This window comes from Hippocampus zosterae, chromosome 4 (genome assembly GCF_025434085.1).
Source record: "Hippocampus zosterae strain Florida chromosome 4, ASM2543408v3, whole genome shotgun sequence".
In the NCBI taxonomy this organism is placed as follows: Eukaryota; Metazoa; Chordata; class Actinopteri; order Syngnathiformes; family Syngnathidae; genus Hippocampus; species Hippocampus zosterae.
Window position 1 is genome coordinate 13,084,651 of NC_067454.1, and position 15,500 is coordinate 13,100,150.

Consider the following 15,500-nt stretch of genomic DNA (forward strand, 5'->3'; position numbering starts at 1 on the left):
GTCAGCAAAATGGCCTCTGGACAGTGTTTGTGACTGTTTGTCCCATTCATCATTAGTGTGACCGATACCATTTACGACTCATTTGGGAATAAAAAGCTCTTTAATAAGAGAGGAAGTTAAAAAATATGAACAACCGAGATACTGTGTTTGCATAAATGTGCACACCCTCTTATAACTGGGAAGTGGCTATCCTCAGAATTAACATCAACTCGGGTTAAACGGGAGTCAGCATACACCTTGCACGATTTCAAGTTTCTCTTATTAACACCAAATTAATTTCAGATATTCTTATATGATTTTTAGGCCTGGTAGACATTTTATATCACTTGAACCCAACAGCAGGTAGCGGTCTGTGAGCACTCTGTGCAAAGGCCAGTCGGAACATTTTTGTGTTTTCTGGCAAATGTCAACACGGCAGTGATGTAATTATCTTTCCACAATACTTTACCACAAAGCTTCATTTTCTTGCACATTTTCCGAAATAAATATATTTCCTTCAGTTTTTTTGTGGTCACAATACTTTAATACATATAAGGACTTAAATAATGAACGTTGGGGCCCTAAGTGAGGTTGGGACACTTTGGTGTGTGTCTTTTTTAATGAGATTTATTGAGTTCCAGATGTTTCCAGTTATGAAGATGTGCGGCAAAGATTTAGGAGAGTGAGACCTGCGCCCTGTGTGAGCTTCGGCGGGGTGCTCTTTTATTACCCGTCACTCCCCAAACACCTCGATCATAGGTGGCCCCATAACCTGACTGCACACACACTATCACACGCATCGGAGAAGGATGGAGATCAGCATTTATAGACTTACACAAAAAACATACACCATACAAAAAGTCTATAAAAGTAAGCATATATATATAGATATATACATTACATATGTACAAAGTTATTAGGCGTGCGTTGTGTGTGTTTACATCCGCCAAAACAAAAAGTCACCGCTGTCCATTTCCTAAATCCAGTTTACACGATCCAGCACATTTCCGCACGAGAAAACCGAATAACAATGCAAGTGTGCTATGATATCAAAAATAGTCAAACAACTGTTTCCTTGTGTCTAGTCTTTTTCTTTTTAATTCTGGGCTCAGTTATAAAGTAGTAATAATCTCTCAGTGGAAATGACCCAATAAGAGTGCTGGCTGAGATGCATCTTGCGGACCATGCCGATGCGTCGTGGTCGAGGTGGGTTGGCATCAGCTGTGACCTCCACTTATGCACATTTGGCAAGCCACCACAACCTCTGACCTGGCTCTCTCGCTCTGTCTCGCTCTACTGGCTGGCACACGGCATCGCCACCTTCCTTGCTCAGATGGCAGACTGCAGCTTGGTCAGGTTCCTCTGGTGCATGGTGTGATGGCGCACCAGCTCGTCGGAGCGGGCAAACTTCTTTTGACAGTTGGACCAGCGGCACGTAAACGGCTTCTCGCCTGGATAAGAAGTGGGGGCGGGGGGGAAAGGGCATTGAATGAGAAAGCGATTTCAAACGTTGAGTGCAATGATCAAGGGGACCATCTCCAGAGCCATAAGGCCGACCAGGAGAGGAATGCAGTGGAGGAAGATAAAAAGGTATACGCACTTGTTTTACCTGTATGAGTCCGAGTGTGAGTCTTAAGGTGGTCTGACCGTGAAAATTTTCGCTGACACGTCTCGCACTCAAAGGGCTTCACTCCTGTACAAACACGGTTTGAAAATTAGTTTCATTTAGTATTGTTATCTGATGACAGCAGGGAGACGTCATATTCAGCAATGCAAACGTTGACGTAGTTCAGACGAATACTAAATCATAAAAAAAATTAACGAATACGAATGGGGAACAGAATTTTTGTTGAGTTGGGTCTGACGTTTTTTTTTTCAACAAATTATGGGGCGGATAATGCAAAATTTCTCTGTATGGTGTCAGGTTTTTGAGCTGTATGTCTGCCACAATTGTGACTGGAATAACAAGTCGCCACATAGCGGTACATGAGTCCAAGTCTGAGGCTGGCAGGTCTGACGACAACTAATCAGTGGAATTTTGCTCATCTGGTTGCTTGACAACAAACCTATTAACGCAAATGAGTGCTCAACTGTCTGAGAAATATCAGAAAATCCCTTTTCACACTAAACTTGGTTTTCTTAGTGAGACCAGCAGGGCAGCACACACTTTCCCATATTTGTAAGTGATCGTGTAGCAACCAACCAGGAAGTAACAGGGGAGGCTTTCCCCGCTGGTTGGCCGATTGCTGTTGACACTCTGAAATGCTTCCCCACAATTTTGACATAAATTAGCAATCGTTTGGCAAATGAAAACATGATTACTAACTTAAGCGAAGCAATGTTTAGTAACTCAAGCAAGATGGCGTTTGTTGAGGGTTTTTTTTTCATTACAGTACCTGTATGTCTGCGCTGGTGTCGTTTCAGCTGGTCTGAGCGAGAGAATCTGCGGCCGCATTCTGTGACATCACACTGGTATGGCTTCTCTCCTGCAATGTAAATTAAACCACCTCATTGTTGAATGATTTTTCAGCCTTTTTCTTCACCTGAAAGTATACAGAATTCTGGTATCTGGATGTAAAAAATAAACACTTGAGATAACGTGGTTACACAAGTGCGCACACCCTCAAGGTGTGGATTTGGACATTTTACGTTTATAAAAACTATCCATCCATCCATCCATCCATTTTCCGATCCGCTTTGTCCTCACAAGGATTGCAGGGGGTACTGGAGCCTATCCCAGTGGTCTTCGAGCAGTAGGCAGGGGACACCCTGAACCGGTTGCCAGCCAATCGCAGGGGACACACAGACGAACAACCATCCACGCTCACACTCACACTTTGGAACAATTTCGGAGTGCCCAATCAACCTGCCATGCATGTTTTTGGAATGTGGGAGGAAAACGGAGTACCCGGAGAAAACCCACGCAGGCCCGGGGAGAACATGCAAACTCCACACAGGATGGCCGGAGCCAGGATCGAACCCATGACCTCAGCACTGTGAAGTCGACGCGCAAACCACTGGATCTGCTAGAACTGGCTGCAGTTACAAAAACTAATTACAATTAATTATAAATATGGAAGAACGGTCCTTAGTTTCAATCTTTGTCAGTTCATATCATTCATGAGCTTTCAAGATTCATTTTAAATATATTTATTTTGGCATCGATCTTTGTCCATCCAGAAGATCAAACAGTCGTTTAAGAATAGTCGTTTACTGAATTACACAATACACATAAAATGTTTTTATTTTATATTGCACTTGACAAATACTCCATATATGAATAAAATAATTTATATTTACTTATATATTCATACTCCATCTATTAATAAAATGTATTTATATGTATTTATATACTTTTTGTTCTTCTACTTCTCCCTTTCATGATTTTTGCTGCTGTGACATGGGAATTTCTCCATTGTGAGACGAATAAAGGTTTTCTTATGTTATCTTATCTTACCTTAAAACTAAACCTAAAAATTACACTAAAACTTATACCAAGCTAAAATGAAGCATTTCCGAAAAAATACAACCAAATAAAAAAAATAACAAACCTGCTCTAAAAGCTCATAAAAATTAGTTAAAATTAAGCAATAAAAGTCTAAACAAAATAAAAACTAACGAAAACAAAATGAAAACTATTATAAGAGGTGTGTGGACTTTTTTATTAACTGTTTCGTTTTTTTTAACCTTGTGGCCATTAAAAAACAAAAACAAAAAAAAAACCCAAACAAAAAACAAACATGGCTCTAGAGTTCAAAAGTTTCCCCAGCCATGGGCTGAATTATTTGTCATATTGTTCCGTTTCATCTGGAAATTGTAATTCAACAATAACAATTATGATTCATACATTTAGAGATAAACTCACCTGTGTGTTTCCTTCCATGCATCTGCAGGTGCGAAAGTTTGAAGTACCTCTTGCTGCAGCCGGGATGGGCGCACACAAAAGGACGCTTCTCAACAGCCTCGGATGACTTTACAACTGGAGGAGCGAGACTGGGAACCCGTCTTGCATCCTTTTGAAAGGAGAAGAGCACACATTGTTCATTTAAGTGATGTTTGAATGTATTTATTTATTTATTTATTACTCTCATTTGTGGATGCTTGTGCATTCACTTGACTGACCTGAAGCCCCCTAAAGACGCCATGTGTGTGAATGTGGTACTGGGCGCTCACCAGCATGGGCGGGGGCGGGGCTATGGGATCACTGTCATAGCTGGTCGCGTGGCTGCTAAAAGACAAAATACACAAATGAGATTCAGCCTGCAAAAAAAAAAAGAAAAAGATTTTCATATATTTGGAGTTTAAAAAAAACTATCCCTTTAAAGATGCTGCTTGACTTTTTTAGGTACACCTGAGCAATCTAATGGCATCCCACAGTGGAGCTGCAGCAAAATTATCGCTGCACTTTAGTTGACAAGTAAATATGTTTCTTATAAGCACCACTCACTTATATCTTAATAAGGTAACCACAACCACTGGAATGGAGATTTTATGACACTAATAGCTCTCTGACAAAGTCAATCAAAATTGAGTATTATTGCTGTAAAGGAAACATTTTGAACAAAGTTATTGTATTCAGTTTTATTAGATAGTGCAGGTGTACATAAATATCCAACACAAACACGCTGACCAATATATGACCTCTAAATAAGTCCTTGAAGAAGTGTGTATCATTCTCCTTTTTTTTTTTTACAGACAAGTACAAGTCTGCACAGTGAAACATTCAAACATTATTATCCTTATCTCCGCTTTCTGATTTACGCCGGCGGCCGGCTAGCAGCCATCTGGCTTCCCCTCCTACAGTATGTTCCCCTCATTAAGACTATAGGAAAACAGTACTTCTAAGTCTAAGTCTTTACCTCTTCATGGAAGACGCAAGCGTGTTCATCTGGTTCCACGTGACGCATTCCAGCTGAGACGCCATTTGGTACAGGTTATCACTGTTGAGAAGCAACAACACAATGACTAACACTTGAATCATGTGGTGAAATATTGGACAATTGTGCAATAGGAAAGTCGAAGGCTAACAAGGTCAGTCATACATTTCAAGTCGGCGGTCGCTGGTGCAGCATTCGAATGGCTATGCGCATTTCTTAAATCCCTTCTGCCATAAGGTTGCAACATGCAGAAAATAATAAATAAATCGAGAATTCTTCTGCATCCTGGTCTCCTGGTTATTGTTCATGTCATGATGTAGTCTTGCACTTTGTTTAACTGCCTTGGGTTAAGGGTGACCTGACTTATGAGGTTTTTGAGATAGACTCCACAATTCAGATATTTTTTTGCTTGATCTCCAAGCAAGAATTTGAGATGAGTGTTGCATGTTGGCGAAGAACTCCAATCAATTCACTTCTCAAGACGTTTGATAGTGAACAATTCTTCAAAAACAGGCCTCAATATATTTGATGCTCTGAGCAGTTTTCTTTCAAACATAAACAAAAAGTATCACAAGTTGTTTATTCAAAACAACCACATTGCGTTGCTTTCAGTACATTTAGTTCAATGATAACATGCAATGCAAAACGACCTCCACAGGCTACCGAATTGCATCTTTGTTGCAGTGCCTTTAAACAACAGATATTTGAACACAATACGTGTAGCAACACATGTAGACAGACAATGGAACAATACTAACAGGCAGATATTCTTTATCCTCCACCCAAATCAACTATTGTAATTTACGCACTAGTAAATACACCTGATTGAAAACCGCAACAGATAAATTTAACAAATTTGTCCATATATTGACTGCTTCTTATTAATAGCCGTGTCTCTCTATGTTATAATATGAGATATTAGCAAAGATCACATAGGTCACACAGATTTACACATTTATTTTCAAGGAGCTAAGACCGGGGTCGCAGTGCAGAGATGGCTGTATTTATGGCATTCATGACCTATAGTCATTAAACTCAACTCAAGATGCTTATTTTTGCTCTCAATTGCTCCTTAGGCAGCCGTGTGCACCCAAATGGACATGCATTTGCGCATTTGCCAATCTCTCTCTCTCTTTGATCCTCCTTCAAGTGTGCCGTGTGCATGCTATACCACAAATAGCTGATGAATATTTGTATGAGGGCGGCCTCGGACAGTTTCATGGGCCCACTATGACGTGCTCAGTAATGTAATTTCATGGGACATCGGCGACCAGACTATGGATAAACCTATTGATGTCCTGAAGCTCGTCAATAAAAATTCATCAATCAACAATGTCACATTAAAAGACAGTGTTCAAAGCTTGGGGAAAAAAGTAGCGTCTCTGGAAAACATGCTAATATTACACTGCAGTTTACTAAGTCACAGTTGTTGTTAAGCTCTTTTTTTGTTTGTGTCTGAATGACTTCGTTTTACTGCCCCCAAGTGGCCAAATCGTGTACACCATAATGCATTAATCATGAACTGTTTGAATTCTTTCCATTCTATTTAATTAGTTGATCACTAAATGTTTACAATACAATATAATAGTGTGCTTTTTTCATTATTGAAAAACATGCCAAAAATATTGTATATCAAACATATATTTTTTGGAAAACAGCATCTACGGGTTGACCCTAAAACTGAATTTCCCTTCTGGGACTAATAAAGTATTCTGCAACTGAATCTGAATCATTAGTCCTCAGGTCGGGGCGCATTTTCTTTGGCACACAGTGTGAACATCTCAAACATAACAGTCTACTTCCTTGCAATAGCTCAGGTGAGCATCAAATCAGTGCATGTATTTTATTTTTTTCTTCTGCTCATTTGGCAACACAAAAATCAGAGGCAAGAGACGAAGAAGACAAACTAGAGATTACGTTTTTCAGCATGACGGTTGCTTATCATCCAAGTCAAGGTGTAGTGTTTTATTGGCGTTATTCAGCAAATAACAATTGTTGAACACTTACCCATGTTAGAAAAATGACACTTATTGGATAGCGACGATAAGCGTGTTTCTTCTTCATTTGTTTTTAAAGAATAATGGGGACTGGGGGGGGGGCTTCTTAAATAGGAGCATGCTGGCAATATTTATGATACTGAGGGTTCTTCGTGTCCCTCCTCTCCCTTTGTGCAGATAATGAAGGGGGATTCCAAATGGTTTGCTTATTAACACATCCTGTACGCCCACCGCGCTCCTCATTAAAAAACATGGGCTTCGAGCCATTCTTTACCATGGCATATCGCACGAATATGCGTGCACACACACACACACACACACACACACACACACGCACACACACACACACACACACACACACACACACACACACACACGCACACACACACACACACTTGGAAATGGGTTTGTGTTTGTCTGCAGGGGAGCAGGAGGAGGAGGGGAGGGGGTCCTAGGAGAGGGGGGGGGACTCGGTGCCTTGTACGCCACGAACCACTGCATGACATCACTCTGTCCTCGGTATCATTAAAGGCGGGAACGTTTCGGAGGGGGGCGAGAATTTTGGCTTTCGTTCCTTGAGAAGTCCTTGAAGGAAGTATAATAATCAGCTCTGAACTACAGTCGGCTGTGGAAAGGCTCACTGCTATCTGACATACACATTCACTTTGCGTGTACGTGTGCGTGTGTTGCTTGTGTGCGTGTGCGTGTGCGTGTGCGTGTGTGCGTGCGCGCCTGCACACACGTCTGCACGTTCGCTTGACTTTTTCCAGCTCATGCCATACGTTGTAACACAAAACAGCAAAGTCTTTCGTCTCCTCTTATTATCTGCTGTTTGAGTATTTGGGTTGCACATGCTCCTCTTTTTTCCCCAAAACAACCCGACTTGGCATTTAAAGAATTCCAACACAATTCACCCGAAGAAATGTTTTCCATCAAGATGAAAAAAAAATCGGGAAAACAACCAGATCCAGTACTTATAAAAGCACATTCTCAGGCTAAACTTACCCCCGCCTACTCTGTATCACTAATGTCTCTTTTTTTCAAACTGTAGAAGTAATCAACGGTAGCTCACTAAATGTTTGTTTCACCAGTGGGCAGCACTTCATAAATGTAGAACTGGGATTCACAGGAGGGGTCCCCAACTCTAAAATAATCATTATCACCTGGAAGCTTTTTGCGGTGGGATTCAAGAAGTGTGCATGCACCAGGAGGAGGAAAACCAATTACCTGTTGTAGTTTCTCAACAGTAGTGCTTGGTTGCTTGGGCAGGATTCTGCAGGATTGTGGCACCCGAATACAGGAGGGGCAGGGGGAGGATGAGGAGGAGGGTATTGCTGTTCAACTGAAAATAACAACAAAACAAATCCGTCAATACAATGCATTGCAGTGGGAGAATAACGTCTCGCAATTAAGTCGTTTAAAATTTTACTTTCATGAATGAAACACCGCTTGCCTGGTTCACAGTGGTTACTACATGAACAAAAGTAATGGGGCGCGATCAATATCAGAAATGAAAAGCACCAGGAGGAACGAGGGATCCAGAATATTGCGAAAGGACACTTAAATACAGTCACAGGGATCTGGGGATCGTACTCGTAAACTGCGGGCTGGGAGATGACTACGTACTCAGTTTGTCACAATTTGTCTGTTTGAAGTTAGGAAATGTCAGAATTCACCATCGCTAGCTTCTTCCACACCAAACTTAACCAAGCATACTTGAAGAAAATTGTTTTGTGTCCAGTAATAAAGTCGTAGTATTATAATAAGTATTCAAGTCGACCTGCAATTTTCAAGATAAATAAATAAATAAATAAGTCGTTGGCACATTTGTTAAAATAGTCATTATGACGTGACCAGGCATCACATGGACCAGCGACCACCAAGAAAAGCACCACCTTCACAATGGGTTGTTGCTCTAATAACACAAAAGTATTGGTTTGAAGCAGTATTCCGTTCGTGAGGCCGCAGGGCTTGTGTTTGCGATGAATTTGCCTGCGAGAGCTTGACAAGGAATTGACAGCTCATAAGTCGCACCTTCTGTCTTTGATTGGATGTTTTTCCGGTGGTTTCTTGTACCGTATATCAAATTGGAGGCACAAAATGGGGGTAGAGATGGCAAATTTTTGTCACAGACCATATTTACCATGCACTACAGTCAAGTCAAAATGAGTGTTTTGTAAGTATGACAACAAGTTATTATTTGAAAATCGCAAACCTCCCTTTAAGTAAAAAGAATAACTTTAGTATACAGTACATTTCACAAATCATTAGTCATCTAAGTACAGAAAAAAATAATTCTCAAAAATATAATCTTTTTTTCCTCACAATATTTTTTTTTATCAATGTCACTCTAATGATTACTTGTACATTTAAATCATTACCTGTATATTACTGTATATTTTATTATTTGCATTCTTTGGAGAATTTGATTGTTATGAATCATCACATTTCCAAATATGTTTCCCTGGCCAATACAGACATACAGAAGCAAACACTACCTATTTTTCCATCATCTTTGATACAGAACAGTAGCAGCACAAAATAGGAGAATTCATAGGTGAGGAAGAAGCTCTGCCAATATTCCGTCTTCTGTGATCAGAGCCATAAATGAGGCAATACACAGCCTGTGAGGTACTGTCATGTGAAGTTTAACGCTTAACACACTTCCACAGTGTTGTCTAGAATGCAACTGTCGGCCAAGAATCTTCTGCCTCACACGCCCGACACCGGCCCTGACAATGTCACACATCAAAGTATCAGACGGTGGAACGCTGTTTCACTGTATAAATACGCAGAGTTCCGTGCACAACGCAAAGCTGTGTGGAAAAACACTTGACTTACATTCGGTCTTTGACCCGAGTTAGAGGCACGGACAGAGAATGAGAGAGATAGCGACAGGAAAAACAAAAGAAAGAATTATGGGCTACGTCTATGACCTTTCTGTGAACGCAGCCGTGTTCCAGTAATTGAGTGAGTTTAAGCGAGAACGTGCCAGGAAGTAGACTGTTACCAATGTTGTTTGGTGGCGACAGTGTGTCCTCGTGCTTGAAGGACAGGCTGGAGAGCTGAGGGGTGTGGTGAGACGTCGTGTGAGGGTAACTGGGGTTCCCGTCTAAGCCCATTGCACCATAACCTAAAGAAAAAAACAAGTTAGAGACATCTTAGAAGGATAATCGGACCATTAAATGGAAAAAATAAATAAAATAAATGCTGGTTCTTATTTTTTCCCGTCCTCTCACATTGATCCTTAAGGTGATAATATTCACAACAAACCAAGGTATTCCCAGAAAAAAATGGTTCAGGGAAAATGAATCACATCGATGCTACCTAAATTTAAGCAATTAAAATGGGAACGTAGCTCTTCTCAAAGAGGAAAGTTCATGCAGAAGTTAGGAATTTTCAAATGTCAGTCCTTGGAGGGCCGTTGAGAAGTTTCTCCAGAAAAAAAAAGACTCACAATCCCTGACTTAAATCCCCGCAGCTTGCAGAGCAGTTTATCACTTCATCAAAAAGTACTTTACTAGCGAGCGAACAAAAGTGGGTACACAGGGTATGTGGAAGTCAAATCAGCGCACACGTCCGCAGTTCAACCTCTAACCTCCGAGTAACGAGCCCCAGCAGATTTGACGGAGCTTTGTTTGAGATTCATATTTATATTGCATACAAAAATCTCAAATTCAGATTGCAAATCCAGATTGCAGCGTTCACCATGATTAAAAAAAAAGATAATAAATTATAGCTGAAATAAATAAGACAAACATGAAAATATTACAACTGTCAACACTTACGGAACTGATATTTTTTAAACCAAAAATTTTAATCCCATCAAAATTATTTAAAAAAAAAACATTTAATCACAACAGACAATAACAACTCGTATAATGCTTTGCTTTCATGCATATGCATTGTATAAATACGGTTGTTAAGCGTAACGTTATTCTTATGATATCACCTTTCTTTATTGACAGGCTGTGGGTTGTGCTGCATTGAGGCATTTGGCATCTATTTAGATTCAAGACTTTCAGACAAAACTCATCTGTTATACTTTGTAGTGAAAATGTAAAGGTAAATATACAAGATGTTAGAAAACGTCAGCGTATGATGCAGACTACTTGTATAACTCTGCGGACTACAAGCCCAATTGTTTATCAAGAGAAGTATAATAACATGTATAATTCTAGCTCAAGGTTTCTCAAAATTAGGGTCGCTGTTTGATTTTTATTGGCTGTTGATTATTATACATTATGACCGCACAAAGGGATATTCTCATAAATGTTCACTTTTAACAGTTTATCAGGTTACAGGGTGTATGAAAGGGGTAATTTGCATCTTGAGCCAAAAGTGTTTGGCGCAAACTGTGCTCCGGAGAAACAATTTTAAAAGTGCGTATGATTATTTCATGTAAAGGATGCAGGCTACGGTGCTGCAGGACTATGGCGGATGTTGTCTGTGTCTGTCAGAGTACTTCCAGAAAAGTGTCAAGTGTAAGTTCCTTACACAGGCCATGTTGTCCCAGCAAAGCACATAACATCCTGCCAAGACACAACACCGTTGACAAACCCAACAAACATACAGTAGAGGATGTCATGTTTCCAAGAAGAGAATTATCCCTTCAATTGTTGAGACCTGCATAACGTTGACATGACACGTTTACCTTGGCTCCTAGGTGCAGGGGCGCTGTCCACACAGCCGGGGAGGTAGGTTCCACTGGGAAAAACCCTGGGCTGGCTCGCAGCCGTCTCTCCAAAGGCCCCTACCCGGCAAGGACCCGAGCCTGTGAACTGGCCTGAGAAGTGCAACGTGAAGGCCCCGAGTCCGCAGTGGGGATCCTCCATAGGGTCAACGGTCCCCCAGCTTGGCTCTTGCTTGATGAGGGAGTGGTGGGAGGACAGGGAGTTATAGGGAGAACCGGGATGGAGGTCCAACAGTTGTGTCCACTGGCCACAGCCACCTCCTGCCCCGCCTAAGGGGGGCACCTGGGGGCTTGGAGACAGGAGAGTCAGATCTCGGCCGTCCGAGCCCATCGACATGGCGCCGCACGCTTCGGTCAACATTGGGTTTGAGAGTTGAGAGTCCAGAAAGAAAAATTAAATTCCAGTGAAGGAGATGACAAAGTCAAACTCTTAAACAAAACAGAAGCCACAGCTCACAAACTACTAAGTCATCATTCGCCCGCAAAGGGAAACATCAAGAATGGACGCTGACCCAAATCGAGGTGTGCCTGCCTCCCTTCTGTATGTGCAGTGAGTGGGAGTGTGTGTGAGGGTATCACAGCCTCGTTCCTGCGCCTCTACAACTGTCTTTCTTTTGGCCCCCCCGAAGACTCAAATACTGGTTATAGTCACATAGACCGGGGGCGGAGTCAGAAAGGTTTTCGCCTTGCCCTGACCCTCACTGACTTCTCAGCAGCCTCTGACTAACCACACACGTGTATTGCTTTGGCCAAGTTCAAGTGGGGCTCACTTAGTGCGTTTGTGTCAATGAAGATGAATAAGTGGGTTCTCTCAAAAGAATAAGAAAGTATAATAATAATAATAATAAATAATTATCCTTAAATGTGATCATTTAAAAAAATATTTGGTTCACTTATTTGGAACTTGCTTCTGATCAAGTTTTCATTAAAAAAAAAAACAGTTCAATTAAAAGTCCAAACAATCAAAAATGTGATTATTTTTGATTGTTTAGACTCTTAACTGACGCAATCACAAAATCCACCAACACACCCTGACCTCAAGCCTGTGATGCTTCTGATTCATGCCTTCAGTTTGAAACACAAAACTTTCATAATACTTTCATAATGGGATGAAGTAAGGAGATGGAGACAGCGTGTCAGTAACAGGAAGTCTAACACAGTGTTTTTAGAATTTAGTTTTTTTTCTGTACTGCAAATAAGGAAAAAAAAAACAATCAGCTTGGGAAATCAAAGTAATAAATATTTAACGGAAAGTCATTCAACCCGCAGAGGTTTGCCACGTGATCAAAAAATGTTTGCGTATGAGGATAATTCATAACGTTTTCACCTCTATTAGTGTGCAGCACCAAAGGGATTGTAACTAAACTGTCATCAATTATTTTGAACACGGAACTTTAAATTACATGACCATGCAGTTCACATAAATGAAAAGAGTGAAAGAAGTAGACGAGAGTATACATTTAATCAACTCATACCCCTTCTTCAAAAATGAATAACTCACAACTTCCTTCTTAAGGCCTCCTACAGGAATAATTTCTCCAATAATTATACTGCACATCCATCCATCCATTATCCGAGCAGCTGATGTTCACGAGAGTGCTGGAGCCCCCGGGAGAGCATTCAAATTCCACACCGCCAAATAAATAACCAAATGTTTGAGGAATGAAAAACATTACTAACTGGGCAAATGTGGTTGCACAAGTGTGCACACCCTCTTACTAAGGAGAGTTTTAATTTGTTCAGAATTAAACAATCACATTCAAACTCATGTTAAACGGTTCCACTGTTCTAGTAGGCTTTCCCTGACATTTTTGGGGACCCGTCTTACAGCACAAGCTGTGGTCCAATCAGAGGTATTTCAGTATCAGTCAGGAGAAGGCGACCTGATTGGTAGTGTAGTGGTGAACTGATATGCAGCATTGGTTCCATTCCCGGTGAGTGCCTCAATACCCAGTCACTGCCAGTCACAAGCCAGGATGATAATGGGAGAGTTGTGTCAGGAAAAGCATCCGGTGTAAAAAACTATGCCAAACAAATCATGTGAATGACTAGCTGCGGCGACCCTTACAGGAAAAAAAAAAACATTCAAGGCCAGTTAGATTTTACAAACACATATTTGAAATCTCCCAGATGCATGTGTTGTGTTAAAGTATGATAAAACCGAGGTAGTGTTTGGGCCAGCAGTGTATGTATATATTAAGTCCATTTCCACAAAAGCGAATTGCATATTTTATGATTCTCACGAAGACAAAATTCTCTCTCTGACTTATTCTGGGAATTTGTACAGAGGCAAAGTCATATCCCAGAAAAACACCCGAACATTCAGAAGATGTCCACATAGCTGACTTATATATGGAAGTGGAGAAAAATTATTTCTCCCTTAACAGCAGCCAAAACTTCCGGGGTCCACCCATGATAAACAAACAAGGACCGTAAATAATGTTCTATGAGAGCCAAAGGTTGTGGCACAAATGAGGAAATCTGGCCAAAATATTTGCTGCTAAGCCAAGGCAAACGCTGGCCATACCTTCCCCAGCGGAGTATTTAGTGAGGATTCATCAGAGGTGACTGGTGAGAGAGAAAACAAGCCCTTCAGCCCAAATGACGGATGGTGGTCCCCAAATATGCCCATTCTTCTTCAGATCACTAGGTGGTTAACTCTGGGTTTAAAACAACATCAGAACGGAGAGGAAGGCAAACGGTCACTACTAGCTGTGACCCTTAACAATAAACACACAAGAGCCAAACTTTCTCCAGCGCCGTGAGGGAATTGGAGAAGGCTTTGTCTCAGCCAAAAAGCCTATGATAAACTACGGCGATATGTGACCTGCCGGGACACGTGAAAAAGACATTACTTTTCTGTGTTTGAACACAAATCCGTTCGCATGCATGGAAAGACAGGCTGTTCTTGCAGTTTTTCTTTTTTTTTTTCAAAGCAAAAACACTTGTGGTTTAACATGACAACCATTTTAAAAGCACCAGTCATCGGTTTTAAAATAGATGCAGTGCTACGGCAAATCTGCAGGTGTTGTTTTGGTCTTAAATATGCAGACAAAACACATAATTTCGTGAGTGACATACAGCGGAATGAAAAATTGTTTGTCTCCTTCCCGATTTATGTTTTTGTTTGTTTGTTTGTTTGTCACATTGAAATGATTCCCACTATCAAAAAATAAATAACAGACAAAAAAACACATTTTTTTTAAGTTAAGGTTTTTTTCATTGTTACGGATGAAAGAAAATCCAAACCTTCATGGCGTTGAGTGAAAAATGTGTTATAACCGACAATGAGTTTTTCACAGCTTTGTGGAGATATTTTGGCCCACTCTTCCTTGCAGAACTGCTTTCATTGGGCAACAATGGAGGATTTTTGAGCATGAATAGCCTTTTAAAAGTTATGACAGAATTCACATCTGGACTCTGACGAGGCCACTCCAAAATCTTAATTTAGTTTTTTTTTTAAGCCATTCAAAAGTTGACTTGCCCAATGAATTTTGGACTGTTGTGACGCAGAACCCACATGAGATTCAGCTTGAGGTCACAAACTGATGTTCAAACATTTTCCTACAGGTAAATAGCTGAATTGACGGTAAGTCATCCAGGCCCTGAAGAAACAAAGCAGCCCCAGATCACACTACACCGATCATGTACACCATACCTTTGGTATGATGTTAGACTGTGTTATATTTATGCTACATGTAATGAGACATACTGTATATCTTCCAAAATAATTATTTTGTCATTACATAGAATATTCTCACAAAAGTCTTGGGAGTCATTCAGGTGTGTGTGGCAAACGTAAGACAAGCCTTATAATCTTTTTGATCAGCAGTGATTTTGGCCTTGGAACTGTGCTATCAATGTGACTTTTTCCCAGTTTTTTTCATTCATTGTTGAGTCATGACTTTAACTGAGGCAAGGGAGGCCAGCAGTTCTCTAGACATTGTCCTGGGT

At 40.7% G+C, this 15,500-nt stretch overlaps 1 protein-coding gene across 6 annotated transcripts; it reads right to left on the reverse strand.

Moving 5' to 3' along the window:
• Positions 1 to 783: 783 nt before the first annotated feature.
• On the reverse strand, positions 784 to 12,322 carry wt1b (WT1 transcription factor b). Of its 6 annotated transcripts, none has more exons than XM_052063517.1 (9): positions 11,508 to 12,322; positions 9,864 to 9,986; positions 8,081 to 8,195; positions 4,839 to 4,919; positions 4,102 to 4,204; positions 3,845 to 3,992; positions 2,376 to 2,465; positions 1,589 to 1,672; positions 784 to 1,430 (listed from the first exon to the last, which is right to left on the reverse strand). In XM_052063517.1, the coding sequence occupies exons 1-9, from the start codon at positions 11,905 to 11,907 to the stop codon at positions 1,309 to 1,311; spliced, it is 1,266 nt and encodes a 421-aa protein (XP_051919477.1). In that variant the 5' UTR covers positions 11,908 to 12,322; the 3' UTR covers positions 784 to 1,308. The 6 variants fall into 6 exon arrangements, with proteins under 6 accessions (XP_051919477.1, XP_051919479.1, XP_051919476.1 ...); XM_052063519.1 differs by having other exon boundaries at positions 1,580 to 1,672; positions 4,153 to 4,204; positions 11,508 to 12,316; XM_052063516.1 differs by having other exon boundaries at positions 4,102 to 4,207; positions 11,508 to 12,315.
• Positions 12,323 to 15,500: the final 3,178 nt, after the last annotated feature.

What these genes read in the sequence shown, in the direction of transcription:
- wt1b (XM_052063514.1), bottom strand. Translation starts at nt 11,907, where the DNA reads ATGTTGACCGAAGCGTGCGGCGCCATGTCGATGGGCTCGGACGGCCGA. An exon ending in CTGTTGAGAAACTACAACAG is followed by an intron (nt 4,920 to 8,080) that starts GTAATTGGTTTT and finishes GCTTCTCAACAG; the next exon opens with TGATAACCTGTACCAAATGG. An exon ending in GCGTCTTTAGGGGGCTTCAG is followed by an intron (nt 3,993 to 4,101) that starts GTCAGTCAAGTG and finishes TCCTTTCAAAAG; the next exon opens with GATGCAAGACGGGTTCCCAG.